Here is a 26,284-nt window from a genome sequence, read left to right as displayed (position 1 = left end):
CCCTCCTTTAGGGCTCAAAGTCTCACTTTGAGGTCCCAAAACCTTACTTTCAGGCTGCAAACCCTCCTTTTAGTGTAGAAACTCCCCCCCTTGGGGCTCAAAGCCTCATTTTCTTTATGTCCAAAGCCTCATTTTCAGCACCTGAACCCATTTCTAGGCTGGAAAGCCCCATTTCTAGGGCCCAAATCCTCACGTTTAGGCTCCAAGCCTGGCTTTTAGCACCCATAGCCTTTTTATAGGACCCACAGTGCCAGTTTTAGGCTCCAATCCATCACGGTTAGGCTTGACAGCCTCATTTACAAGTTCCACGTTTTACACTTTTAAAGGTTCTGAGACCGATTTTATGGGCTGTGAGCATCATTTTGGCCCCCCCTCCGGCTCCAGTTTCAAGCCCTCTCCACCAGCTTAGCAAGCCTATGCCCAAAGACCCTCTTCCCTTTCTTTGACAGATGGAGCCCCTCAGCCCCCAACAGACCAGGTTTCTCCGAGTGAGCGCCATGGTCTAAGCAGCCAAACCCCTGGCTGTGGCACCGCTCCCAACAGCAGTTGCTGACCTGCTAGATTCGACTGGCCCTTTCAAAGCCCTTTCCTTTGACCAGGAGAGCTGATGAGAAAACCACCTGCACGCCAGAGTCCTTTACCATCGCTCCCAGGGCTCTGAAATCCTTCGTGATACTCTGCAGATGGCTCCTGGCTGTATCCCTGGTGCCCACATGAAGCAGCAGCAGTGGGTAAGAGCCAGGGGGCTGTCCGAGGCTTGGCAGCCTCTTGGTGACATCCCTGGTACGAGTCCCCAGAAGCTTGAAAGCTTGAAGCTTCAAAGCCTGAGTCCCTTTGAACAGGCCAGAACAGAATCAAGAGGGAGTTGAGGCAGTTCTGGCATTCATCTGACGAACCACAAGCACGGTTTTCATTTGGTTCTCATTAAATACTACCTTTTTACAAAGTGAGCTTAACAACTTCTGTAAAGATGGGGGATTTCTGCAGCTACAGGGGCATAAAGGATTTGGGCACGTTCCTGTCTCAAGGTCGGACTGACTGGCATGAACAGCCCAGAGCTCCGTGAGCCCTGACAGATGTGCATGTCTTCACTGGTACAAGTCATAGCACGGCTCGGGAGACCCCCGGGGAAACACACCCGTCCTGAGAACGACATTGAGCTCTGGGCCAACAGAGCCGCAGTTTGTTGGCGAGTTACAGGAAGCTGCGCTGGGTCGTCATCAACAGCAGCAAACCCCAGACACCACATTTCATCTACAAAACAGCCACCAGAAAAATACACCGGAGCAGCCCAGCGCTCTGACATCGCAGACACAAGTTCCTGGTGTCTCCAGAGCACTGAGCACACGGCCGAGGAACCTGGGTTTCCAGGAGGCCGGCAGAGCGCCTCCCCTGCGCCTGCCAGCCTCAACGGTCCGTGTGTTCGCGCTGGTTGAGCGAGCCAGGGTGCCGTGGGCTTTTGGGAGGAAGCCAGCTCTAGGCTGAAGGAGGACTCTGGGCTCCACAGCATAAACTGAAATGTCACCTTCAAGTGTCACACAATCAATTTCTCTATGGACAGCCTGCAGTCAACTGTTGCTGCTTTGGTTTGGTAATTTTAAACCCGTAATGGGAGGGCCTGGTCAAGAGCAAATGTTCTCTTCACCTGACTCTAGTACCTCCTCTAGAAGATTTCTGACCCCTGCTTTACAGCGTTTGGGCAAAATCTACACCTTCCTCAATACCACTAACTCAGAACAGGTACTGCTAATGTATGCGCCCATCAAGCTGGGAGAAGCAGACAACAAAACGCCACCAATTCACACCATTGCAGTAAGCAGTTTTGCAATTGCTGGCAAAGTTTTATCCAAGAGGTATCAGAAGAGCAAACCACAAGCTCCCTGTTCATGATGAATGCTCTCAAGGCTGTCCTCCCCCAGCTGTAGGACATGAATTGGTGCATTACGCCCTCCAACAGATCAACGAACAAAAGCTGAATCGCATCAGCTGGGAGAGGTAACCAGCTCCCAGGCGACACAAGCATTAGCTGGGTACAGACCACACAGGAGCCCTCCACCCACCCCAACTGTCCAGGGCTGCACGTCCCCTTCAAGTAAGAGCCAAAAGACAAGGAGGTCCCACAACAAGCAGTTGTGCACCGCAACCGCGTCCGTCTGGCTTTGCACTCGCAGCAGGCTGTCAACACCTCACCCAAGCACTCTTACTTTCGACAAAGCCTTTTTAACACAGGTTTTGCCCAGAATCTCACTGTACAGAAGATAAAAGGGAACTTTACATTTTATCTTCATTAACTCATTTCTGGGATGTAAAAGTTCCATTCCAAAATAACAAAGAAATGACAAAATACGATGTTCAAAGTTTATTAATGCAGAAGACTTAGAGATGAAACAAAATTCAACTCAAACAGGAAAATTTAGTACTCGACCACAACCACCACAAACTTGTGTAGTTGAGCTACCAAAGGAGTTACAGTAACGTGTTATTTCAAGCAAACTTAAGTCATAAAACACGTAAAAGTTCTACTGGTGGTGGATTAAGAGGAATCTTCCCCAAGGTAAACTTTTTGGCTTTGAATTGTTCCACCTCTTCAGCTGTTAATTTGCTCATCGGTGTATATAAATTTTCTGATGTGCTGTTACTTGTGACCGCAGAAGATGTTGATGTTACGTGATGTCCAGAGGCACTGGCAGTCTGTCCAAAACCAGCGCTGCTTGAATGGGAGGGAGAAGCTGTACCTGCTGCATTCGAATCTCCAAAGGCTGGAAATGGAGTGGTGCCTGAACGGTCCACAGCCGAACTGCCAAACCCTGAAAAACCAGTGGGGTTGGAATTCCTGGTGGTTCCAGAAGTTTGAAATGAGAAGGAGGCTGCAGATGGAGTTGCCAAGCTGCCAAAACCAGCAGAAGGGGGTACACTAGGAGAGGACATCAGCCTAAACGCGGGAGGATTAGAATCAGCAGAGGAGCTCCCCAGAGCAGGACCAACACGACTGGAACTTGTTTTAAAGGAGAAATCGCTGGCACTAGTACTGCTGCTCTTCACAGGAAAGCCTGCAACTATAACATTTGTAAGAAATCTTAGAATGTGCACCCCTGTGATGCTAAACCACTGCTGTATTTCAATAATGCAGTAGAAGAGAAACTCAAGTAAATGTTTCACTGTTGGTTCTTCATGCAGGAACTTACCTGACAACCCAAAGCCTGATGTTTGCTGTCCTCCAAATCCAAAGACAGGCAATGGTCGAGTGGTAGTCTTCTTCAATTCAGGTAGCTGCAAAAAAATACCAAAAGCATAAAGGAAAATTAGATTCCAAAACAGGGAAATGTCTTTCGATAAATACTTGAAGCAAAAATACAGCGGCCCAGTGCAAGGGAACACAACTCAGACCGAGTTAGACACAGATCGCTTTCATCATGACCCCATGCTCTGGCAGCTACAAACAAAACGCTGTAAAGCCACATGCTGTTCCCTGTAAAACACTCCACAAACACAGATCTATCACAAGGTACAGGTTTTGGTCTGTCAGGCACTGGCCTGAACGCCTCTTCCAGCTCTCGTTCTCCTCTCTCCCCTGTTTCAGTCAGTGTTTCAGGACCCTCTCCCTGTCACTGCTGTGACTGGGTCTGTTCCCTCACCCTGGCACACCCAGCCTGCTGTGCTAAAGCTCCAGTGGCACTCCTGCACCTTCCGCACGGAACCCACCAAGGGCTGGGATCATCGCACTAAAACTTGAACGCGCCTCACGCGGACTCCGCTCCAATCAGCTGCCTCTGTCTCCCTGACTGGCTTGAACTCCAGCATTCTGTTCTGACACATCTAGATTCAGCAGTGTTTGTCACCTTCCCAGAACAGCTACGTAGCCAAAGAGCTTCTCTCCCTCCTCTCTACCCATTTCTCCTTCTGGCACCACCAAAATGCTCCACTGATCCTAAGATGGCCTGGAGGACACTGCTGGTCTCATCTGCTGCTGACACCTTGGAAGACTCAACATCAGCACGTGGAAGAAAAGGTGGGGTGGACATTCGCCTCTCCCTAGACGGGCACTCGACTGGATCCCAGCCTCAAGCTGCGGTGACCTGCCCGTGGCTGGCAACGACAGCATTCCAAACCTGGGACCCAGCGGCTGCCTCGCTGACATGGAACCGTCCTGACCAGCTGCTCTCCTGAGTCACCTACAGGGTTTTACAACACCCGCCTGCAAGTCACTGAGTTCAAGACTCCACAGAAAGGTGGAGGTAAGACCCCCAATGGTGTTCACAGACTTTCACGGTCGCTGGCCTCAGGCAGTGCCAGAACATTCCGTCCCGTTTCTGTTGCCTATGAAAACCACAGAGAGGCAGAGCCGGGGCAGTTTGCAAACTGCCAGCGTTACTCTCTTCTGCAATTGCTCCTGACACCCTTTCTGCTCTCTCTGACGGGTCCTGCGGCGTGCCAGGGTCACGGTCAAGGTCTTCGTGCCGCCAGTCAGCCCAACGCTTTCACGCCAGATGTTTTTCAAGGCTGCAGTGCCAGAACAGAACACATCCCAGCTGAGATTTTCAGAGCAGTTCACAGAGCTGGCGTCAAATTGCCAACGAATCCAGGAACCGCATGTTTCCACATCTCAGCTACTGAGGGGCAAACACGGATGCCCTAAAAGAATCACGTCTGGCTGGCTGTAAAACAGAGCATCCTGCGATCTTCAAAGCAACACCGATCACCTACTGATGTGAAGTCAGCAGAAGTGCAGTTAAATACGCTGGTGACAGCCGACGCTTCTGGGGAACATTTGCAAGATCTCTGCATTAAAAATGAGGTGGCACGTTACAGTTCTCACGTCTTAGAGATCTTTGCAGCAGAAATTAAGGTCGGCATCTGCAGCACAGTTTGGTGGGATATGCCTAAAGAAATGTGAACCTAAGAAAAAAATTACATCAGGAATGGAAACATTTTACCTTTCATTAGCACTTACCAAAGCTGCTTTTGTCGATGCCTGTGAAGCTTTCAGCTGGCACAGACGATTTTTCCATTGTTCCGCTAACTGTTGGACAGAAAATATCTAAAAAGGGGGAAAAGAAAAGCCTGGGTTTATTATTGGCGAAGACTTAAAAAAAAAAGTAAAATAGTGATCTGACAACTAAAGTGAAAGATTTCTACAGTTAGAAAAGAAACTTTATTAGGCCAAGACGACAGGAGCTGAAATGTTTGTTATTAACACAGAATTCCTTTCCACTGCCCTTAAATAACTTTTTTATTTCCTGGGCCTTTCTGAATCTAAGTTCTATCACTATCTGAATCAGGTGCTTAGGAAAAAAAAAAAAACCACAACACAACCACCACCCACCAAATATGTCAGTTTTAAGGGTAAGAGAACAAACTCTTCAGTCTTTGTTTTATTTCTGGCTTGTCCACTGATGTGCTCACTCATTAAGCTGAAGTCCTAAGATTTGCCTTGGCTTCTCTCACATTTTCAGGAAAAATGCCCCCTTTCACACTACTATAATTCAGAGCCCTTTAACAGTATCATCCTACAACATTCAGCTTTGCAGAAATTAACTTCCTTCAATCAAATCAGCCCCTTTAATGTGATCCAACAGATTACTGCAGGGAACATACACAGCAATAACTAGTGCCTGTGTCCGTCCCATAACTGTGATTGAAGTATTCAACAAGGAACTGGCAAGTCATTAAATCATTTACTTCTCGGGAATATAATATATATACGCAATACAAAAAAAATAAAAACGTATGTATTGCTGCTTCTCTAGAAATGTATACACTCCTTTAGCAGTATCTGCTATTTTCAGCATTAATTCCCCGCAACAAAGGTACGTGAAAGCCCAAGGTCAAATAAACTTCCCCAGAGTTCTACCTAAAGCACTCCATCTCCAGCTAGAGCAACCCAACAGATGAAGAGCGTACAAAGGATGAGGCTGTGGAGACAGGATTCAAGTAACTTCTACAAACAACGCACAAGAGCGGGGCCAAGGCCAAGCCGAGGTGTGTCTCGGTTTAGGAAGCCCACACGTTGAACGGAGACTCGCTCAAGGGCTCTTGCCACCCGTTTCGGAAGCCCAGATCGGACAGTTTTAGCCCCTGTTCTCAGGCAGAAAGAGCAAGTGACGGCCGAGCACACAGACTGGCAGCTACTTTTGCAGTCCATTTGGTGCACAGGAACTTAAAAATATCTTGGCGTTCTGATCATCTCCTAGAGTTTGGTCATTAAATGGGTACAGAGTCACCACCTGAAGAACAGACACAAGTCCCGTCTTGAAAGGTGTTCCCAGAAAAAGTCAGCATTTTTTAAATACTTACATAGCTTTGAATGTTGAAATTTGCTCTGCAGTTGTAACACTCCAGGCGCAGCTCTTCTGGAGACAAGTCGGAAAACCCTGCGAGGAGAGGAATCATCAACAACCTCCAAGAAAACATAGTCCTACTCCCAAGTGCCCTGTATAGTCATGAAGAAACGGGCCTCGGTACCTCACCGGTAAGTCAGTAACAGCTGGAGACACAACAAGGATTCGGGAGAGAACTTCAAGGATGGGAATGTCCCAAAGGACATTGCCACAACCCAATATTCCTTTCTGTGGCACCACAAGGCAAATCATCCCCTTGCAAATTGCTCCACAGAGGTACAGCAGCGTGGGCGAGCGCAAGAAACATCCTAAACAGCAGCAGGACACGGCAACACCGAAAACATCACCTACCCGAGACATTCGGCTCTTCTCTCATCGGGGAATAACATGAAAACATCCATTGTCCTGACGATTCCCAAATCTCCATGTCCTTCAGTACACACTCGCTAGAAAACAAAACCAAACCAAACCACAGATGTAGGTGACATTATATGGTCAAAACAAAGCCCCCAGAAGCAATTGCCTAGTTTGAACCCAGAGTCAGATTCCATGAAGATGAACAAGGTGTGACAGTGGTCGGAACGAGCAAGAGAAGCACTCGGTTCTCTGGGGGAAAAAAATGCACTTGTTTGGCAAGAGACATAAACATCCCTTCAAAACATTTCACTTTATCATCGAACTGCAAGTAACACAAACCCCATCTTAAAAAAAAATCCCAAAATACACAGGTTTTTTTTTTGAAGCAGTGTTTTCTAGGGTTCTTACATGTCCCAGATTTCTCCTCATGATCATGGTCTCTGCCTTACCTCTTCAAGGCAGATGGCTGGATGACGTTAGTGTATCCTCCTCCTCCTCCTTCTCCTCCTTTGCTAGTGCCTTCCAATGAAAAAAAACCCCAACACAAGTCTTAAATCATTAAAATATTGAAGAATACAACATCAACAAAACCACTATTTTTCTGAATAGAGGAATAGAATAACGATTCCCACGGTGGCAATAAGCAGCTTCAAAAGAAAATGTTGGTTTTTTCCTCAGGAGTTAACTAATTATTTAGGGAGCTTAACCCAGCGAGTTACCCAGGGCAGCTCTGGAATCAGAGCTCACAGTGACCTCCTCCTCACATCCCCACACCAACAACTCCGGCACTCCAGAGAAGAGACTGTTTCGCTTCTGTTGCTTCACCAAGTAGCTGCTCCAGCAGAAACACATGAAGTTTAACCCCCAGGACACCGACGCTGGGGGCTCCTGCCTACACGGCTGCAGCAGAGGCTCTGCTGCACAGCACCGACCGCCCCAGCTCAGCTTGAAGACCTCGGGCGCGTCTGTGCGGGCGACAAGCAAACTCCGACCCTCCTTCCGCGGGCAGGAGCGACGGCGGCCGCACTGCTGCCCTGCCAGAGCGGGATCTGCCCCTTCCCCACCACAGCTCCTGCGCGCCGAAAGCTTCCGAAGAGCCACCTCCAACCGCAACCACGGCAGCCTCAGAGAGGTGCAGCCCGCGGGTGCCTGACGCCTGCTCGCTGCTCTGAGCAGCCAAGTCCCCGGAGCTGTTTTCCTTCGTCCCCTGTTCTTGGGGCCCATTTCGCAGCGCCTTCGCCGGAGCCCGACTCCACCCGCGCCACAGCAGATGCCGGCAGCCCCAGGCCAGCGCCACGGCAGCGGGGCCGCTCGGCTGCGCAGCTCCCGCCGGCAGCGGCCTGCGCGGAGCCCCGGGGGCAGGCCCGGCCCCACCGCCCGGCGCTCGGCCGCCGCCTCCAGCCCCCGCCCGCCGGGCCAGAGGCTGCCCGGGCCGCCGGGAGGCCCCGCGCCTCCGCCCCCGCCCTCCGCGCCGCGGGGCCGCCGCGCTCGCTGGTACCTTGATGGTGCGGGGCGGAGGGGCCGCCGTCGTCGTCGTCGCCGCCGGGGCCGCCGCCACCGCCCCGGGCGCCAGGATGTTCATTCCAGCGCCTCTCGGCGAAGCGGCAGCGGCCCTGCAGGAAGAAGTGACAGACAACCCTGGCGTCCGCCCGCCCCGCTGCCGCCCCGCACCGCCCCGCAGGCGTTGGAGGCGGGCGCTGCGCGGCGGGGCAGGGCTGCGGCGGCGGAGGGGCGGGGGAGCGGGAGGAGGAGGCACTGGCAGCCGGCGGCCGGCCGCGGCCCAGCGCCACCGCCCCCAGCGCCGCCGCCCGCCCCAGCGCTGCCCGCCTCCACGCCGCCACTGCCCCCAGCACCGCCCCCCCCAGCGCCACCGCCCCCCCCAGCGCCCCCAGCGCCGCCCCCCCCAGCGCCGCCAGGAGCGCCCCCGCCGCCATCGCCGCTCCGGAGCAGCCGCCGGCACAACGGACCCAACGGCCGCCGCTCGCGCGGGCAGGAGGGTCCCGCGGGCGGGGGGGCGGGGGCAGCCCCGCGGGAGCAGCCGGACCGAGTCCTCGCGGCGGGAGCGGGGCGGGATGGAGCGGCCTGGGAGCGGGGCGGGCAGCCAGGCCTCGGCTGTGCCGCTCGGCAGGAGCTGGAAGGTGGGCGCAGGACCGAGAGAGAGCTTGACCAGGTGAGCTCCTCTGCTGGGAGGAGGGCGCTGTCCTGTTGGCTGGAGACATTGGCGGAGCTGCGCGCTTAGACACCGCAGAGATGAGTGACCGTGTGCGGCTGGAGAAGACTTCTAGCGAGTCTCTTTAACGACTTGGTTCATGCCGTCTTAAGACCAGTCCTTTTCCAGGAGAAAATCCAGACATCTGTTGTACTGACTTGGCTTTCCCGTTTCTGTTCCCAGCTTTGCTAACGGTTTGGCATCCACAGCAGGTACAGTCTGATGCCTGGGAAGGTAAGAGTGAAAATTCATCCCAAGTTTCCAACTTGCTAATTATAGTGCACACTTACTGTGGACTTCCTCCACCATCCCCCTACTGGAGGATCCTAAAAAAAAGGGAAGGCTTTCTGTGAAAGCTCCCCCAAATGCCAAAGATGTCACTAGCAAAGTATTTCTCTAATCTTTCTATAGGGCCTGTCTAACTTTACAAAGAGATAGGCAGTCATGCCAGTGCTGGAAGAAAATCTCTGGAAAAGGGCAGTTGTCACGATCAGGAGAGCTGTGTAACCTATCCCTGTTCACCATGGGAATCTTTATTATACTGCTGTCCTCAGTCTTTCCTGAGGAAAAATCTGCGTTGCATCCTAGTAAGAATTCTGCAGGTAGGTATAGATGAGAAACATTTTTGCTCATCTTTCTCATGACCCAAGCTGCATTTCCTCATCTTTATTAAATGAAGAATCTCTGCAACTGAGCTCAGGAAAGTGTCGCTTAACCAGAAATCTTCCCTTCATCCAACGCTTTGATTTCTTCTAAATCGTTGGATTTGGTCTCTTTTTGACAAGGCTGCACACACGCTTCCTTTTACAGGAAGATGCCATATGATCTCAGCTAGATAGCTGGAGTCCCAAAACACATCCCTATCTCTCAAAGCAGACAAGGAAATGGGTCTGACAAAATCCGTGTTGTACAATATGCTGTACACGCAAATTGAAAGACTGCGTCTCAGTTTTTCCTATTACTTGTTGTGACAAGGTTCAGTAAAACATGGAAGCGAAGCACCCATAGCCATCTTTCTCCAAGTCCTTGAAGAATGTCTCAGCACCTCCTACAGGTCTTCAGGACTCTAGAGTTTCTTCATTTGCCCCACAAGTGACTACCACACAGATTAAATGACTTGTCACTGGAAAGCACGGACTTTGGAGCTGGCTATCCACTTGTCTGTTTTGGTATTGTATTCAAGAATGTGCCTAAATCGACCAACACGCTGAAAACCAGCCAGGACACAGACTACAGATCCCACAGCAGCACACTTCACTGTTACACCTTGCCGTGGCATCGGAGGCACCATCTTCCATTCATTCATCTTGATGTTGTAATATTCTACATTGTCAAGGCCACCTACAAAGCAATGAGATAGAGACCTGTTTATTGCATTAGATTGTACAGACTGAACTATAGCATACAAGTGCTTCATTAAACTTAGTTTTATTTTCAAAGTTTAGATTAAGTCATAAATCCTAGAGTAAAAAAAAACAAAAAACAACCCACAATGTGAAAAAAGGCCACACCTTTCTAAACTAGCAGTTTACCCTTTTATAAATGCAGCAACAGAGAAAAGTATAAAAGGAAACAAAATGAGAAGTATTGTAACATAATTCACATTGTACACTTTCTGGAGATTTTAACATGTTACATCGTGAACAGAAGAACTAACAATGCTGAATTGCTTACAGATTTGTGGCTAATGGCTAAAACTCAGGAATCCACCTGACGCTTCCCTCGAGTAAGGGCATTTTATTCTAGAAGGGTCACCAGTACCTATACCTAAATTTGTCACTTACTGATAGAGGATGCCTCTCTTCATTACGATATTTTAATATCGTTGAAGCTTAAAAGCCCAAGTCCCTTTGAAAAGGGCCAGAGGAATCCAAAGTTATTAGAGAAGAGCAGATTTTGAGACTAAGATTTCCTGCTTTAGAAAATAGGCTAGTAATTACATTTTACAGTATCTACAAGCATCCCTGTTTATCCCTATTTAACAACTGTAACATGAGTCACAGCATTTTCACTTCCTGTCCTGAATTATTAGATCTGAGAGATTAAAAAAACCTTTCCATAATGTTGAGAGGTACGAAGAGAGAAGACCTCCCCATGACAGTAAGAAGTCATACTTCAAAACTAGGGCAGTCCAAAAAGTTCTCACTTTTTAACAACTTTAAAACAGCTGGCTAGCTTTAAGTCTTTAGACTGAGGTTCCTAAAATAGTGGCTGCACCTTTACCTGCCTCTCAAAAGAACGCTACAATCTCTCAAAATGCATGTTGAATAACTAAAAAGAAAAAAAAAAACCTTTTCCCAGATGACTGGTTTAGCCATACTAATGGCTGCAGAATTGGGCCACAGTATGGGTGTGTATCTGAATTTGACAGTACTGTCATTAGTAAAAGAGTTTGAAAAATAAGATACAGTGAAGTAGGGAGGTGGAAGAAAGAAGGCAAGAGTGATGTGACAACAACAGGACATGTTTTATGGTACTGCTGGGGTGGTTTGAACCTGGTTAGATGGCAGGTGCTCACCAAAGCCACTCTATCACTCTCCCCCTCCTCAACTGGACAGGGGAGAGAAAAATGTAACAACAGGCTTGTGGGGTTGAGATAAGGACAGGGAGATCACTCGGCATTTACCGTCATGAGCAGAACAGACTCGACTTGGGAAAAATGTAATTTATTGCCAATTAACTGAGAGAGGAGTAATGAGAAATAAAAACAAATCTTAAAACACCTTCCCCCACCCCTCCCTTCTTCCCAGGCTTAACTTTGTTCCCAATTTCTCTCCCTCCTCCCCCCGAGCGGCACAGAGGGACAGGGAATGGGGGTTGGGGTCAGCTCATCACCCTGCTGTTCCTGCCGCTCCTTCCTCCTCAGAGGGAGGACTCCTCACGTGTTTCCCCTGCTCCAATGTGGGGTCCCCCTCACGGGAGAAAGTCCTCCATGACTTCTCCAGCGTGAGTCTTCCCACGGGTTCTGTTCTCCACGAACTGCTCCAGGGTGGCTCTCCTCCATGGGTTGCCGTCCTTCAGGAACCAACTGCTCCAGCGTCAGCCCCCTCACGGGGTCACCAGCAGCAAACCTGCTCCAGCGTGGGCTTCTCTCTCTCCATGGGCCACAGGTCCTGCCAGGAGCCTGCTCCGGTGCAGGCTTCCCACGGGGTCACAGCCTCATTCAGGCACCCACCTACTCCGGTTTGGGGTCCTCCACGGGGTGTAGGCAGTCATCTGCTCCACCGCCCATGGGCTGCAGGGGGACAGCCTGCCTCACCGTGGTCTTCACCACAGGCCTCAGGGGAATCGCTGCTCCGGCGCCTGCAGCATCTCCTGCCCCTCCTTCTTCACTGACCTTGGTGCCTGCAGGATGTTTCTCTCCCATATTCTCACTCCTCTCTCTCACTGCGATTGCTGCTGCCCAGTAACTTTCCTCTCTTAAACACACTCTCCCTGAGGTGCTGCCACCGTCGCTGATGGGCTCGGCCTTGGCCAGCAGTGGGTCGGTCTTGGAGCCGGTGGCACTGGCTGTATCGGACACAGGGGAAGCTTCCAGCAGCTTCTCACAGAAGCCACCCCTGTAATCCCCCCACTACCAAAACCTTGCCCTGCAAACCCAGGACACTGGTGTAAGCCTTAACTCACGGAACAGACCGTGGGAAACTCCTGAGCGTGGCGAGAGAACTGGGTGCCCGTAGCAAAGCGGGTGAGAAGCTGACGGAGTTACAGTGCCATGAGGAAGAGCTGGATTTCCCGGGTAGTCCAGGGGATGGATGGGCGAGGTGGCCACGCTGCACAGACGACTGACGGAAGGGTTGGGGTCGTTTTGGGGAGAGGAGTCTGGCAGGGCCAGCAGTAACCAGGAAACCGTAACAGTGATGCTGTGGAAGTCCAAGGGGACTGAGCCAACAGCTCCTGAAACACCAAACCTGTTCACGGATGGGGTAAACCTGGGAGCAAGGGGGAAAAATAACTGGGGGGGGTAGGGGCCCTGTTTGGGAGGAGACAAGGGTGGAGCAAGGGGGGGGCGGGGGGATGTCAAGGGAGATGAGTGGGATGTATAAGCCTGGAGAATGGAGGGAAGGGGGGATGAAGGAGCCAGTCCCGCCCAAGCAGACTGGGGGTCGGTTTGCTTGTTTCCTGAGCCCTGCTCCTCATCGCCGCAGCGTGTCCTGCCTTCTTTGGGAGACGCTTCCAGACCCTCTGGTGTGCGGCGCAAGAGGTGATGCCAGCCTCAGCGTGGGGATTTTTGTCACCTCACCCCCAGCTGAACGCATCCAAATGTCTCAAAATCAAAACGTACCAAACAATAACCTATCAGGCCAAGAAGTGACTTGGTGTCATTCTGTGTGTGTGCCAGCAGCCGGTCTTGTCACATGCGCCCTTCCCAGGGTTTTGTCTGTTTTTACAGACCTTGAGTGCTCTGACTGACAAGTCAGACTGACGTTGATTTAAGAAAAGCGGTAACTGCAGTTTCCCTTCTTTCCCTATTTCATGTGTGGTTCACATTAACTTCTAAAGGCCAAAAAACTAGTGTAAACATTAGGGACTGTTTTTTATTTGTCAGCTTCAGACCTTAAAAATGAGGCTTTGGGCCTTAAAATGAGCATTTGGACCATCAAACAAAGGGTTGGATACTAAAAATGAGGCTTTGGGCCCTGAATAACAGAATTTGGGCTCTGTCATCAGTTTTGGACCTTAAAATTGAGACTTTGGACCCTAGAAATTAGGGGTTGTACCTTAAAGGTGCAGGTTTGGAAACTAAAGGTGAGGCTTTCTACCCGAAAGAGGGATTAAAACCCTAAAGCTGAGTCACTGGAGTCTAAATGCAGCTATGAGCCCTGAAAGGGAAGTTTTAGACTCTAAAAAGGAGGCTTTTACCCCTAGAAGTGAGGCTTTGGAGACTAAAAATGAGGCTTTGGGCACTGAACCAGGGGGTTTGGACTCTCCAGGTAACGCTAAAGATGCCTGGCAGGATCCTCAAAATGAGGCTTTGGAGCCTGAAAGTGAGACTTTGCAAAGTAAACCTGACCCTTTTGGTCCTAAAAATGAGGCTTTGGACACAGAAGAGAGCAGCTGGCTCACTGCCGGGGCCAGCAGGGAGGTCTGTGCTTCAGCCCGTTTCCCAAGAGCTGCAGGAGCTGCCAGGTCTGCTCTTGGCCTTCTGGGACACCTTGGCCAGCTTCCCCACTGCGCCCTGCGCTGGCCTGGGAGCACCGCTGTCGCAAGAGACCCTCTTGAGGGTCCCAGTGTTGTCCCCACTGCCCCCAGGCTCCTGGCAGCGGCCGGGCTCCAGCAGCGCCTTGGGTGACACAGGTGGCTGCTTGCGCTCGCAGGAGCTCTGCCGGGGCATCTCCGCTTTGGCCACGCTTGCCCTGCTGGTGCTGCAGAAGCCTTGAGCTGCTCTGGGTGCGGGAGGCAGCTGCAGGAAGGAGAGCGGCTGCTTGGGCCGCTGCGCTGCACCATCGGGCAGAGCTGTGGCCATGGGGGTGTCTGTGAGGGGCAGTCTGGGTGACGGGGACACAGCAGGTGGCTTTGGTGGAGCGGTTCTGTTGGGCAGCTCCAGCCCTGCCCTGGATGTACTGCGGGCCACAGGGACTCCAACCTCCTTCGGCCCCGGCAGATTCTTCCCCAGCAGCGTGTCTGGTCTCTAAACAAATAGAAGGACAGAGGTTCAGGGAGGAGAGCGTTCAAGGAGCCAAGGACACAGAGGGATACATCCCTCCCCATCCCTCGCCAGGCACGCTCAGGAGCCCTTGGCTCAGCAGGATCCCTCCTGCCAACCATCCTCCCTTGCGCCTGCCCGTTTGGAGCAGTGTGCCTGCCCCCCTGCGAAGCTGCAGCCCACCCGCCCTCACAGAGCAGACAGAGGGGCAGCAGCTCCCAGCTCCCAGGAGCGGTGGCCAAGAGCAGCCTTCAGGACTCACCTGGCCCATCAGTGGTGAAGACAGGGCGCTGTTGGTCACAGTGGTCTTGACCTGAGCGGAGACACCTCTGGCGCAGCCAGGCAGGCTGGAGGCAGCTTTGGCCATGGGCCCCTGCGAGCTCTTCCTGGGGCTGGGGGTTCTGGTGAAGGCAAAGAAGTGCAGGTGTTAACTGCGAGGGTTCGAGCGATGGGAACGCTCTCGTCAGAGATGCACACAAGCAACAGGAGCCAGAAGCTCCGAGGAGATGAACTGCTCTTGATCTACAGCAAAACCCTGACAAGGGGCTGGACCTCTCCCTGCCACCCTGCTCTGAGCCAGCGCCTGCACACAGGCTTTGGGGCTACTTGGGCCAAGCTCCATCCCACACCCAGGCACTTGCTACCAGCCCCGTCCCAAATGCTGAGAGCAGGGGGAAGAGGGGCCGCGCGACACAGGGCGCTCTCACCTCAGGTAGAACAGCATGTAGGCCTGCTGTTTGAGGACTGTTCTGATGCTGCTGGGGTGGACCCGCTCATCGTTCATTTTATACCACTGCCCATTGCTGGCCTGCAGAAGGAGAAGAGAGAATGGGGTCTGACTGCGACCGGTGATGCTCCTGGCCTGAAAAGCAGCAGCAACAGTGCCTGTCGGCAGAGCTCCTCTCCCCAAAACCCACAGGCAGTCCAAGGCAGGCAAGGGCACTCTGTGAGAGCAGACCTCCACGCTTCCTGCAGCAGAGCATAGCCTGTGCTCCCGATCCAGTGCTCCACACCACGCACCTCTGCTCAGCACCCTCCTTTCTGCACACTACAGGGACCTGTGAGCACCCACCAGCCCCCAGCCCAGAAGGGGTGCCAAGGGAGCGCCCTGGGCTCACCTTCACGAAGCAGTAGTAGTGCCCGGCATGGCAGCTGTACCCAGAGTGCACCAGCACTGCGTAGAGCCCATACGTGACAGGGTCCCCATTCTTCTGAGACATGTAAGGGCGAAGGTTCAAGAACTCAGGGTACCCCACGTCCTGCAGAGAGAGGATGTCTCAGGAGCCTGCACAGCAGACGGCTTTCTTGCTAGAGCAAGAGCAGCTCAGCCGTCCCACAAATCCCGCCTCTCGAGGGAGGGGGACCTGCTCTCGCCAGGCAGAGGGCACAGTGAGGAAGATGCCAGGACGAGCAAAACTCCCTCTGTGCTGCACAGCTGGGGAAGGTCAGCAGGACTGTGGCAGAGCTCGCACTGGACCACCTCCCACCCTGCTCTGGGCAGCAGAGCCTTGGGCCAGGAGACAGCCCCCGCTCTGGATGGCCGAGCACTCACCTTTGTGATTTTGCCTCCACCAAAGTCAGCAAAGCGCTTCAGCGAGACCATGAGAACGTTAGAGGCTCGGTGGATGGTGAAGCCCTTGCTGGCCGTCACTTTCTTCTCGCACCTGCACAGGAAGAGCTCGAGCTATTCAAGCTGTTCCACCACCCAGACGATGCCAGCCCTGGCCAAGCGGCACACCCCATGGCAATGACCCTGCTGACAGCGAGCACCGCTCCAGAGCACCTGCTTGTGGCCGTGTCTGCTGGCCCCGGTCCTCCCCACAAGAGGGGGGAGCTGAGGAGCAGCAGGCTTCATTGCAGGCTTCCGTGGCCACGTGCCTCACGGTTTAGCCATGGAGCAGGTAGAGAAGCCGTCCCTTACTGGCGCAGGCTTTCCGCCTGCTTCCCACCAGCACACCCACGGGCCCCTTCCCGCCCACAGCCCCACACACTCACTGGGCACACATGTAGGCGTTCTCCCCGCCCAGCAGGTCTGGCTTCACAAACAGCTCCAGCGCCTGCACTAGGTTTGTGGCTTCCTGCAAGGGCAGAGGAGAGGTCAGGGCACGAGTGGCCTGTCCATGCGACAGCCCAGCTCCCTGCCGAGACGCTGGCCCCGAGAGATAACGCAGAGCATGAGCACAGGGCCACAGGCTACACCACACCCGTGAGCCTGCCACCAGCTAGGCACTCTGGCCAGCACGCCACGAGGGACGGCAGCACTGCCCTCCGCACCACGGAGCCTCGACGCAGGAGTCGTGGCCCACGCTCAGGCAGCGGGCACTGCTCTGCCAGAGAGAGAAGGCAGCGCCACAATGGAAGCGGCTTCCTCTCGCCTACACCGTGCCTTGAGGCTGGCCGGTTAAGGAGCCTTAAAAGCAGTAATGGTGCGGGTGCAGGAATGTCCCCCTGTGAGAGCAGAGCTCCTCCCCATCCCCGACCCTGCCCCAGTACCCCGATCTCCAGCGGCAGGTCCAGGTAAGAGTCGTAAGTGTCCGAGACGCTCTTGCACGCCAAGCACTTCACTGCAAAAGAGCAAGTGATGAGCACAGCCTGGTACAACACCTGTACCCGCCACCACCCCAGCACAGCGCAGGCAGCTGCAATATTCCCCCTCTCCGCGTTTGGGCTCTGGGAGGTGAGCACCAGGATTCACAGCCTGGCAAGGAGGAAGGCTGGCAGTTCTGCTGTGTGCTGGGACAGCAGCTGTTGCTAGAGAGCTGGCAGCATGGGTTCCTCTGCCGGTGGCAATGAGCTGGAGACCCACGGCCAATAGCTTTTTCCATCGCCACAACGGGGGTCACGAGCTGCAGGCACTGCCAGACTGACCAGCTGCAGCTCTGGGTACTTTACACATGCTTAGCAACTTTCCCAAAAGATTTTTACCGCAGGGCTCTCGGGGCAACAGCAGCCCTGAGCGTCACAGGCCCAGGACCTGGCAGCCAGCACTCACCACGGGACCGCAGGTAACCGCCAAAGATCTGGTGAACCAGCGTCGTGGCCTGGGTCTCGCGATCCAACCTGGAGACAGCAGCACCAGATCTCACACCGCCCCTCCGCAATGGCCACCCCCTGCGGGCCACCCCTCTGTCCTCGAGACAGCTCCCCTGTGCGCTCTGGCCAGGGCTCCTGCAGAGCTCCAGGCGCAGAGGGAAGTCACAGCCTCTGCCAGTCTGCTCTCCCGGTGCCGCAGCTCGAGGGGTGGCACCAGGCTCCGATGGACACCTTCCTCGAGAAGGAGCAGAAACTCCTGGCCGGAGTTCAGAGCTGGGCACAGCAGACAGAGGCAACACAGGCTTCCCAGGACGGAGGGCCCACAGGAAAGCGGCTCAGCCCTAGCCCGAGCGCTGGGGCTGAACTAGCAGGCACGCCTGTATTCCTCAGCAACTGGGACAGGATCCAAACCCATAGCAGCCTCAGGATTTGGGGACAGAACCACAGCTCTACTATGGTGGAGGAGTCAGGAGAAGGGAAAAGGCAGACAACAGCCCAGAGCTGTGTCACAGAGGGGCAGGGAGCTGGGCCACCCGCCCGAGGCCCCTGGAATCAGCAGCTCCCTCTGTGAGTCTGGCCTGGGGGACACATTCACCCATCCCACAGACCCCTCCTGTGGGTGCAGGGGACCAGCAAGGGGACAGCGGGGAAGAGCAGCGACGGGCCATCAGAGGCCCCACGTACGTGGTACAGCCTTTCAAGCAGGCCTTCTGCATGGCATCGACGGTGTAACACAGGAACTCATGTGCATCCTCCTGTCTCCTGAAGCGGATGTGCTGGGCAATATCTGCAGGAGAGGGAAGAATCAGCCCCAGCGCGTGCTGCATGATGCAGGCCTTCCCCCCCTTCCTTGGGGCAGGGACTGTGGGGTTTGAGCCCCCTCAACCCAAACCAGATGTCAGACTCTTCTCGGCCACAGGGGAAGCCCCACGTGGCCCATGAAGGCGCCAGCCCCTGGCAGGCTCAGGGAGTCATCTCAGAAGAGCCGTTTGCCAAGACCTGCCCCCATCGCAAAGGTTACGCTCCTGCATTAGCCACTGCTCTCCTGCATGGCTAGCAGGGGGAGGGGAAGGCAGCCATCCTTACTCTTGAGGTTTCGGACGAAGGATACCGGCTTTATTGCCTTGCCGCTGTTGGCAAAAGCCTCGATTGTGTGCTCCTCCATGAGGCACATCATGCAGAAGCCTCCTTGGTCACCTGGAGCAGGAGAGGAGAAGACAGGACGTTAACGACAGGACATGGCACCCAATCGCCGGAACCACACGCAGAGGTGCTGAGCACAGCACTGGCAGCAGGACAGGCAGGTGCTCCTCCTCCCACCAGCACCCCCGCCCCAGCCCTGCTGCCCGCCAAGCCGGGCCTCCCCACTCACAGCTGCGGCTGTGCTCCTTGGAGAGCAGGTAGTTGGCGAGCGGCGGCGTGTGGGTCAGGCACTGCACCGTGGAGTTGAGGAAGCAGGTGTTCCCCAGGTTCTCCAGCCCGGCACCGATCTGGTAGATCCGCTCCCACTTCATGGAGAGGCGCTCCACGGGGAAGAGCACCTTCTGGGGCATGGGGACCCCGTCCCCCCGTCCCCCTGGGGCATGGCCGCTGCCTGCGGGGAGAGAGGCGGTGAGCCGTGGCAGTGCGGAGTGTGGAGAGGAACCCCCTCACCCGCTCTACCTACCCTGCTTGCCTGGTGGCTCCTCCTCGGCAGCCTCAGCCCCGGAGTTGAGCAGCACGTACGTCTCCTGCAGCTGCTCCAGCTTGCAGGAGAAGCCATGGCTGGTGGGTTCAACCTCCTTCTTCTGCAGCTGCATCTTCTTGGCTGAGGGGGCCAGCAGCCAGCCCAGCTTCCCATCCTCAGCCATCTCCCACCAGGTCCACTTCAGCACCAGCCTTGCTGCCTTCTTCAGCTTCTCCATGATCGATGTGGCAGAGGCTAGTGGCCCCAGCTGGGGGGAAGGGGTGGCCAGTTGAGTGGGAGCACCGGCCCTTTCCACTCTGTTCCCAATGCAGGGTGGTGTTGTCAGGGCAATAGGAATGCAGGCCTTGGCGTCACCCCTCCCATCCCATCCCATCCTGTCCAACCGCAGTCACCATCTGGGTCCCCACCGCTGTGCCCAAGTGTAGCCGCCTTCAAGAGCAGACTGCCACTTGCCTGCGCAATGGAAACTCCTGCCGCGCCTCCCCTGCACAGGGACGGGGACAGCACTGCTCCTGCTCTCTGCTGCAGCCGCACTCCCTCGGCACAACCCCCTGACTGCACTCCTTCCCTTCACGTCTGCCACGCTCCACGTCCCAATGTGGACTGAGGGTGAAGCTGTGCTTGCGCCTTGGCTGCAATGGCAAGGGGGCAGGGCCTGTCAGGGCGTGGCCGCTTGGGGTCTGTGACGTTCATTGTGTGCTAGCACAGGGTACCATGGCAGGGGCACCCGGCCCTGGCCCACTCCCGCCCCTGGCCCCGGCCCTTTCTACACCTTAGTCAGCCCTGACGGGAGGGCTTTGAAAGTGGCCCCGCAGCAGCTCCTGCCATCCTCCCAGCAGTGGGAATGGACCCCCTGTGATGCTGGGGAAGGCGTTGAACCCCACAGTCACCCGCATGTCCCCATGGGGAGAGAAGCAGATGGAGATAGGGGCAGCAGTGCCCGTGTGCATGCCGGGGGTCACCCCAGCCATGCTAACGTGCCCCTCCAGCTTTTTGGGACAAGACACCTGCACAGGAGCCGTCCTGCCCCGCGAAAGGCCATAGTCCCTCACACATAGTGGGGGCTCTGCCCCATTGTAAAGCCCCCCAGAGCCCCTGGAGGCCTGTACCCTTCCTGCACCCTGAACAGGGGGACGGGTGGTGGGTGGGGAGGGGGACAGCAGGGTGCCTGGTGCTGGAGGGCAGCCAGGGATTCTGCGGTGGGGAGGGCTGCCTGGCAAGAGCTGCTGAGGTGGCTCCCCCATGGCGGGGGCACTGGTAGACCTGCTACACAGTCGGGGCAACTCCCACCATTCACGAGGGTTCGATTCCTTCACAGCTGCCAGGGCGCCAGGGCTGCGTGTGGCCAGGCAGGCAGGTGGCCCCAGCAGGGGGGTGTCCCCGTGCCCCGCTCAGCCCTGGCGCGAGTGCGGGAATGCCCAGCATGGCCAGGAGCTGCCAGGTGCCTGCGACAGAGCGGTCCCTGCCCCTGCCCTCTGCAAGCGCGTAGCAGCCGCTGCAGCCCAGGGACCCCCGCAGGCGGACAAATTTTCATGTTCTCCAAGAATTGATACCAGTATGGACCAGACTAACATCTCAGGTTAGATTTTTTTTTCTCCTGGCTGCTGGAATGCGCTCGTTTGACTTAGGGTTCCCAATGTCGAGAAACTCTTGCTTGGGGGGGGCCATGCTTCAGTATCAGGCACACGAGCCATCGCTTCTCTTGACGCAAGTGTAGCGCTTCACGTCCCACCCATCCACATTGCTCTTGTCCATCGCCCAGTCTGTCCAGAGACACTCTCCCAAGGAGGAGATGAAGCAGGGGATGGAGAGGTAGCACGAGATCTGTGCACAACAGAGACCATCACCAGGCATCCCGAGGGGGGAACGCCGGGGCAGGAGGTGGGTGGGAGGAAGCACCATGGGGCAGCTGAGGCTGGTGGTCCTCCACAGCTCTGCTTCACCCACACCCCCAGCTCTGGACGAGGGATGCCAGGCTGCCCCTTCCCTGCGGGCTCTGGTGCTGGGATAATCAATAAATCTGTCGGGTTGAGGCTGGGCCGGCCACTAACAAATGACAGACGCTCTCTGTCAAACCCTCTCCCCTCCCAAAAGGAAAAGGAGAGAGAACAAGGGAGAGAGACTTTATGGTTTGGAAAAGAAAACTAAAACACCTTTAATGAAATAATAACAATAAAAGAAAACATAATAATAATAATAATAAAGAAATAATGAAATATATAGAATATGTACAAATACACACAAAACCAATACCGAACCCAACTCCCCCCACCCTGATGACAATACGTCCCCACCATGCTGCAGGGCTGGCACTGGGGCAGTCCCAGGCTGGACTGGGCAGCAGACAGGGACGGGATGCAGGAGCTGGACTCAGGCACTGGATTCTGGGATGCATGGATCGGGATCGACGACAGAAGAACAGAGACTCCTCAGATGTTGGCCATCGAAGAAGAAGAGAGAGAGAGAGACCCTCGTGATCTCTCAGCTTTACACTGAACATGATGTCTATGGGATGGAATACTCTGTTGGTCAGGTATGGGTCACCTGGCTGGTTCGCTCCTCCCTGCAGGTGCGACCCTTTTCACTCCCAGCACCCCAACACGGAGATTTAGCAGTGACCTTGGTCGCTCTAAGAACAAGGATAAGCACGGGCCTCTCTGCATCCCATTCCTTGTTACTGACTGTAAACATCAGGCCTTAGCACTGCTGGGAGAAGTCACTGTCTGGAAAAACATGCTGCTGTTTCAGAAATTGCCATTAGTGAGAGGAGATTTAACTAAAAAGTTAAAGCACTAAAACAGAATTAGTTCTGATTTAGCCCAAACCAGGACACTGGCTTTGTAAGCTATGGCTTCAAGTAGTAAAAATGTTCTCGAGACTGTAAACCAACAGGTGTTGCAGTCACTGGAGCAGAGACCACTTCTGTCAGGCCCATTTGTATCTCTGGAAGAGCAATTCGGATGCTCAGGGTACACAAGACATGTTGTAGGGGTAGCAGATATGGCACAGGGTCCTGTGGGAGATGTGTGCCCTGACAGGACGGCAGCTAGTGGCTGTGCACTGAAAACTGGAAGTCAAAGGGCACTGAAAAGCTACGTTTAAGCTACAGAAACTCATCCACTATATTTTAAACCTCAGTGATCTTATACATATAGGTACTCCAACAGAAGATTACTGGTACTATGGTAATTTTATGTCCTTCCAAAGGCATTAACCTTCTTGGCTTTAAATGAGCTCTCCTTAGGAAAAATACCAATAAAGGGTTTGCACTAGAGCTGACATTGACAACTTTTTGACAGTCTCAGCAGTCAGCCCAACTACAAAAGGGAGTGTGAAAGCAAAGCAACCGATCCACACACACGAACAGGGTTGGTGGTGAAGAAGGCCCAAATATATTCAATAGCACATTATAGCTGCTAATTATTGTTGCAACATAGACCTGTTTAAAGAATAAAAATTATATGCTAACTCTCTTCTACACATTCTTGGAACCAGTTGTAATGATGCAAACAACTTAGATTTGTTGTTTTGCTTTGACTTTGAGTATGCAATTTGTTCTTCATGACAAGAAAAAGAAATAAATCGCTACAGGAGCAATGATTTCTACAGCAATATCATTAATAGTTTCAAATCTGCCACTTCATGCAGAAGTCCTGCAATTATTTTCCTTGTTAATGAATGAGTTTCCTTCATTCAAGACAAAAGGCTAAGAAAAATAGTGATGGATCTCCTAACCGCCCTTTTCCCACACCTTTCAGGAAGCATCACCAATTTGTGAGTGGGAATGCAGAACAAACCAGGAACAGCTGGACAAAGCTGATACTCAAGTATTTCTACACTGTGTCACAGACAGGGAACTACAGAGGCATTCCAGACCCCGCTTCAAAAATGACCTGCCATGCAGAACACTTCAATTTCCCTGTGGGCTCTTCCGTTCTCACACAAAGTACTGAACCGCCAAACCTTGTACCCGTGTGTTAACAGTAACAGACATCTTCGGGTGACAGGTACAGGTACAGAGAATGGTTTCTCCATCATTTCACAGCTCTCTGTGCTTCTTGTAGCGCTCCACCGTTGCTGGACAAATGAGAGATGTCCTTCCTTCTGACTGGCCCTCCATCATTTTTCCTAAGATCAAGTTCAGTGGTTACCCACAATCTACATCACACGGGTAACTACAGGGATCTGTTCTGGGGTGATGTTATCAGCCTGAGTGCCTGGCTGTGTCCCCCTCACTCTGCTATTGAGATCTGCAGCCTTCTTGGGGCCAGCTTACCAAGCAAGCTATTTCTTAAAAGGCCTCATTTAAATTTGAAGTTGACCTAAAGATACTTTGTGAAATATGGGGATAAATCTCTTTTCCTTGCTCCCAGTTAAAGGACTCTGACAATGTGTTGCTCTCTGATTCAGACACTGGATTCTGCCTCACGAAACGTTGCTCTGTCGGAAACTGGGGAACAATACATAGGGAGAGTACTTCATGAAACACTAAGAATTTTTAAATTCTTTAGCATCAAAAGTAAAAAGCAACTACATTTGTTGACTACGCTTTTTCTTTTGTCCACCTGTATTATAACAGCAACCTGTATTACCGATAGCAAATGCACAGCCTGAGCGAAGGATCACTGGTCAGCTGACACTGAACTGTATGTTACTGTGTTCAGTGGCCCCTGCCCATGCACTATCCCCGTGTTAATGCTCGTACCGCAGGAATTACCAGGTGATATCTACCACAAAATACGTAGATTTGTGCCAATGACTACTAGAGCCAGGTTAGTTTGTGTACACAGACCAATTTCTTTTCATTCTGGTCCAAAGCAAGAACAGCAGCTGCTCTGGGCACCGTAATCCCACTGGGGAAGCTGAGGAACTCAGGGAAGAGAAAGACCTCACAGCACACATTGAATACACAGAGAAACAGAAAACAGGCAAATAGGTAATGAACTCCATTACATCCAGGCAGAACACACCTCCTTGGCCATGTTAGTGTATTTCTGCTTTTCTTTTGTCTCTACAACAGCCCACCGACCCGCCAGGACCTTGGTTGCATCACGGCTATTGAGCCAAGGGTGTTCTTTATGCACGAGAGCGTGATGGTGTTTGCAGAACAAGAAAAACGCATTCACTGGTCAGCGAGCTCGTTGCTCTGAGGACTTCTCTTCGGTTCCATCAGCATCCCGCTCTAAACCATCCGCGCCAAGGAGTGACACCTAGCAGAAACAAAAGGGAAGGGGTGTAAACCTAGTTATCCATGCTTCTCCTGGAGACTGAGAGTCTTGTGTATGCTGCGTGTGGACACACAGCTGTTTCCAAAGGCCACCAGTTCCCTCCAGAAGACCTGGAGTTCTACACCAGACCTCCTCACCTGACTGTCCAAGGTTCATTCACGCTCTCTGCAAGACTCAAACTCCAACTTGCAAGTGGAGCAGATTTCTAAGCTGAGGACCATTCTCTAGCAACAGTCCTAAAGGGCCTGGAGGGAGGAGATCCTTCCTGTGCCCTCCCTACACCCTCGAAGTCATTTCAGTGGGATGAGGTGAGCAGAGCTACCTTGGATCCCAACCACCTGTGTTTGCAACTGCAGAGCGCACAGGAAGGAAAGTGCACAGGGAACAGTGGTTTCCCCACCTCCTGCCCTTCACTACTCAGCCTGGGAGCTGTGCTGCAGTACAGCCACTGCACAGCTGCCCAGTCAGAGAGAGAGGGCAAATCTTGAAGGAACACACTGCCAAAATATGCTCTCTGTGCTTACGGGGCAGTGCATTGTTCCTACAAGGGGTGCACCACAGGAGATGAGTCCTTACTGGATGAGACAGAAAACCATCTCCTACCTAAGTGCAACACGGTGATTTTATACCACATGGTGACAGTGGCCTGTAAGGTCAACAGAAAACTGTCAGAGTATCAGGCTCCTCCTTGCAGCTCCTTATTCTTGTCAAGGTCACTCTTCCTTATCAGTAGGTGGCTCGAGGCAGTCTCCTCAGCACTGACCTCTCCCTTCCTGCCTTAGGAAGGCGCCCAGGAGAGGCAGATAGGAATGTTATCCCCACAACTGAAACATCCCATCTCCGTAACACATTCCCGCTTGTTACAGAGGATGAGTCTAACTGTACATTTGTGAGGTGCCACATCATCGGGTCCTTACGGAAAACAGGTAAGGCTGGTGCCATTGAACCATACCAAGTGTCAAACCAGAGACAGATTATTCCACCTGTGCTTTCAATATTCTGCGGGATAAGTTGAATTTCACACGCAAAGATAGTAAAAATGGTTGACATCTTTTTTCTTCTTTTTCCATTTTAATCTTTGTATTTTTTTAATCTTTAAAAAAGAAAGAAAACTATTAGCTAGGCATGTCCTCGCAGCCACTAGAAGCAGATACCAAGCACAGGCGAACTTCATGTCTACAATAAAAAATTTTAAAAAACATGTCAAAACCCCTCCTTGACACTATGAGCTAGGACTGCTGGGCGCAATAGGGAAATCTGACTCCCTGCCCAAGAGAAGTGAATTTTCACACACAAATTTGAAGCAAACAACCGGAAGTCATTACCCTGACACTTCCAAAGTACTCATCAACAAAGGCCACCGCGTAGCAAACAAAACAAACGATCCGCCGAACCAAGCGCACGCAGAAGGTAAATCATGTTTACTCACACACCTACCTTGTGTGTGCATCCTCACCTAAAAAATGCCTCAAAACTGCCTCTCAGTAAAAATACATGCTTAACACATGCAAACTGCCAAATCAGGGGATGGCTTAAGAGATCTACCGCCTAAGTAAGGGGCAAAGAAATACATAAATAAATAAAACCAGCACATCACATCTGAGGACCGAAGGCTGCACAAGCAAGTGCTGCCCGCACACAGTCTGGCCCCTCACAGCCGTCTGTTTACACTGTGCAATGTCAATGATAATCCTAACGGGAGCATGGCTGGCTTGCCAAGAAAACAGCACAAACATCAAAACAAACTGAACCTGTGACTGGTTACCCAGCTAGATCTTTATAAAG

At 53.0% G+C, this 26,284-nt stretch overlaps 2 protein-coding genes across 2 annotated transcripts; both read right to left on the bottom strand.

The window, feature by feature from the left end:
• Positions 1 to 2,499: 2,499 nt before the first annotated feature.
• On the bottom strand, positions 2,500 to 8,629 carry LOC147412345 (uncharacterized). The gene is made up of 10 exons (XM_086481453.1): positions 8,456 to 8,629; positions 8,070 to 8,308; positions 7,628 to 8,035; positions 7,415 to 7,527; positions 7,145 to 7,214; positions 6,690 to 6,784; positions 6,295 to 6,371; positions 4,952 to 5,038; positions 3,186 to 3,270; positions 2,500 to 3,050 (listed from the first exon to the last, which is right to left on the bottom strand). The coding sequence occupies exons 1-10, from the start codon at positions 8,627 to 8,629 to the stop codon at positions 2,500 to 2,502; spliced, it is 1,899 nt and encodes a 632-aa protein (XP_086337579.1).
• A 383-nt stretch (positions 8,630 to 9,012) lies between these two features.
• LOC147412344 (ubiquitin carboxyl-terminal hydrolase 36-like) lies at positions 9,013 to 19,488 on the bottom strand. Its single transcript, XM_086481452.1, has 18 exons — positions 19,251 to 19,488; positions 18,957 to 19,178; positions 18,671 to 18,781; positions 18,269 to 18,371; positions 17,544 to 17,611; positions 17,045 to 17,115; positions 16,547 to 16,629; positions 16,104 to 16,215; positions 15,670 to 15,810; positions 15,259 to 15,359; positions 14,814 to 14,952; positions 14,300 to 14,536; positions 14,094 to 14,227; positions 12,532 to 12,836; positions 12,335 to 12,414; positions 11,865 to 11,919; positions 10,176 to 10,245; positions 9,013 to 9,130 (listed from the first exon to the last, which is right to left on the bottom strand). Exons 1-18 carry the CDS (start codon positions 19,486 to 19,488, stop codon positions 9,013 to 9,015), a joined length of 2,388 nt encoding a protein of 795 aa, XP_086337578.1.
• Between the last annotated feature and the right edge of the window lie 6,796 nt (positions 19,489 to 26,284).

The sequence above is a fragment of the Leptosomus discolor genome, unplaced genomic scaffold (genome assembly GCF_034619465.1).
Source record: "Leptosomus discolor isolate bLepDis1 unplaced genomic scaffold, bLepDis1.hap2 HAP2_SCAFFOLD_82, whole genome shotgun sequence".
Taxonomy (NCBI): Eukaryota; Metazoa; Chordata; class Aves; order Leptosomiformes; family Leptosomidae; genus Leptosomus; species Leptosomus discolor.
This window is presented reverse-complemented; position numbering and strand designations above follow the sequence as displayed.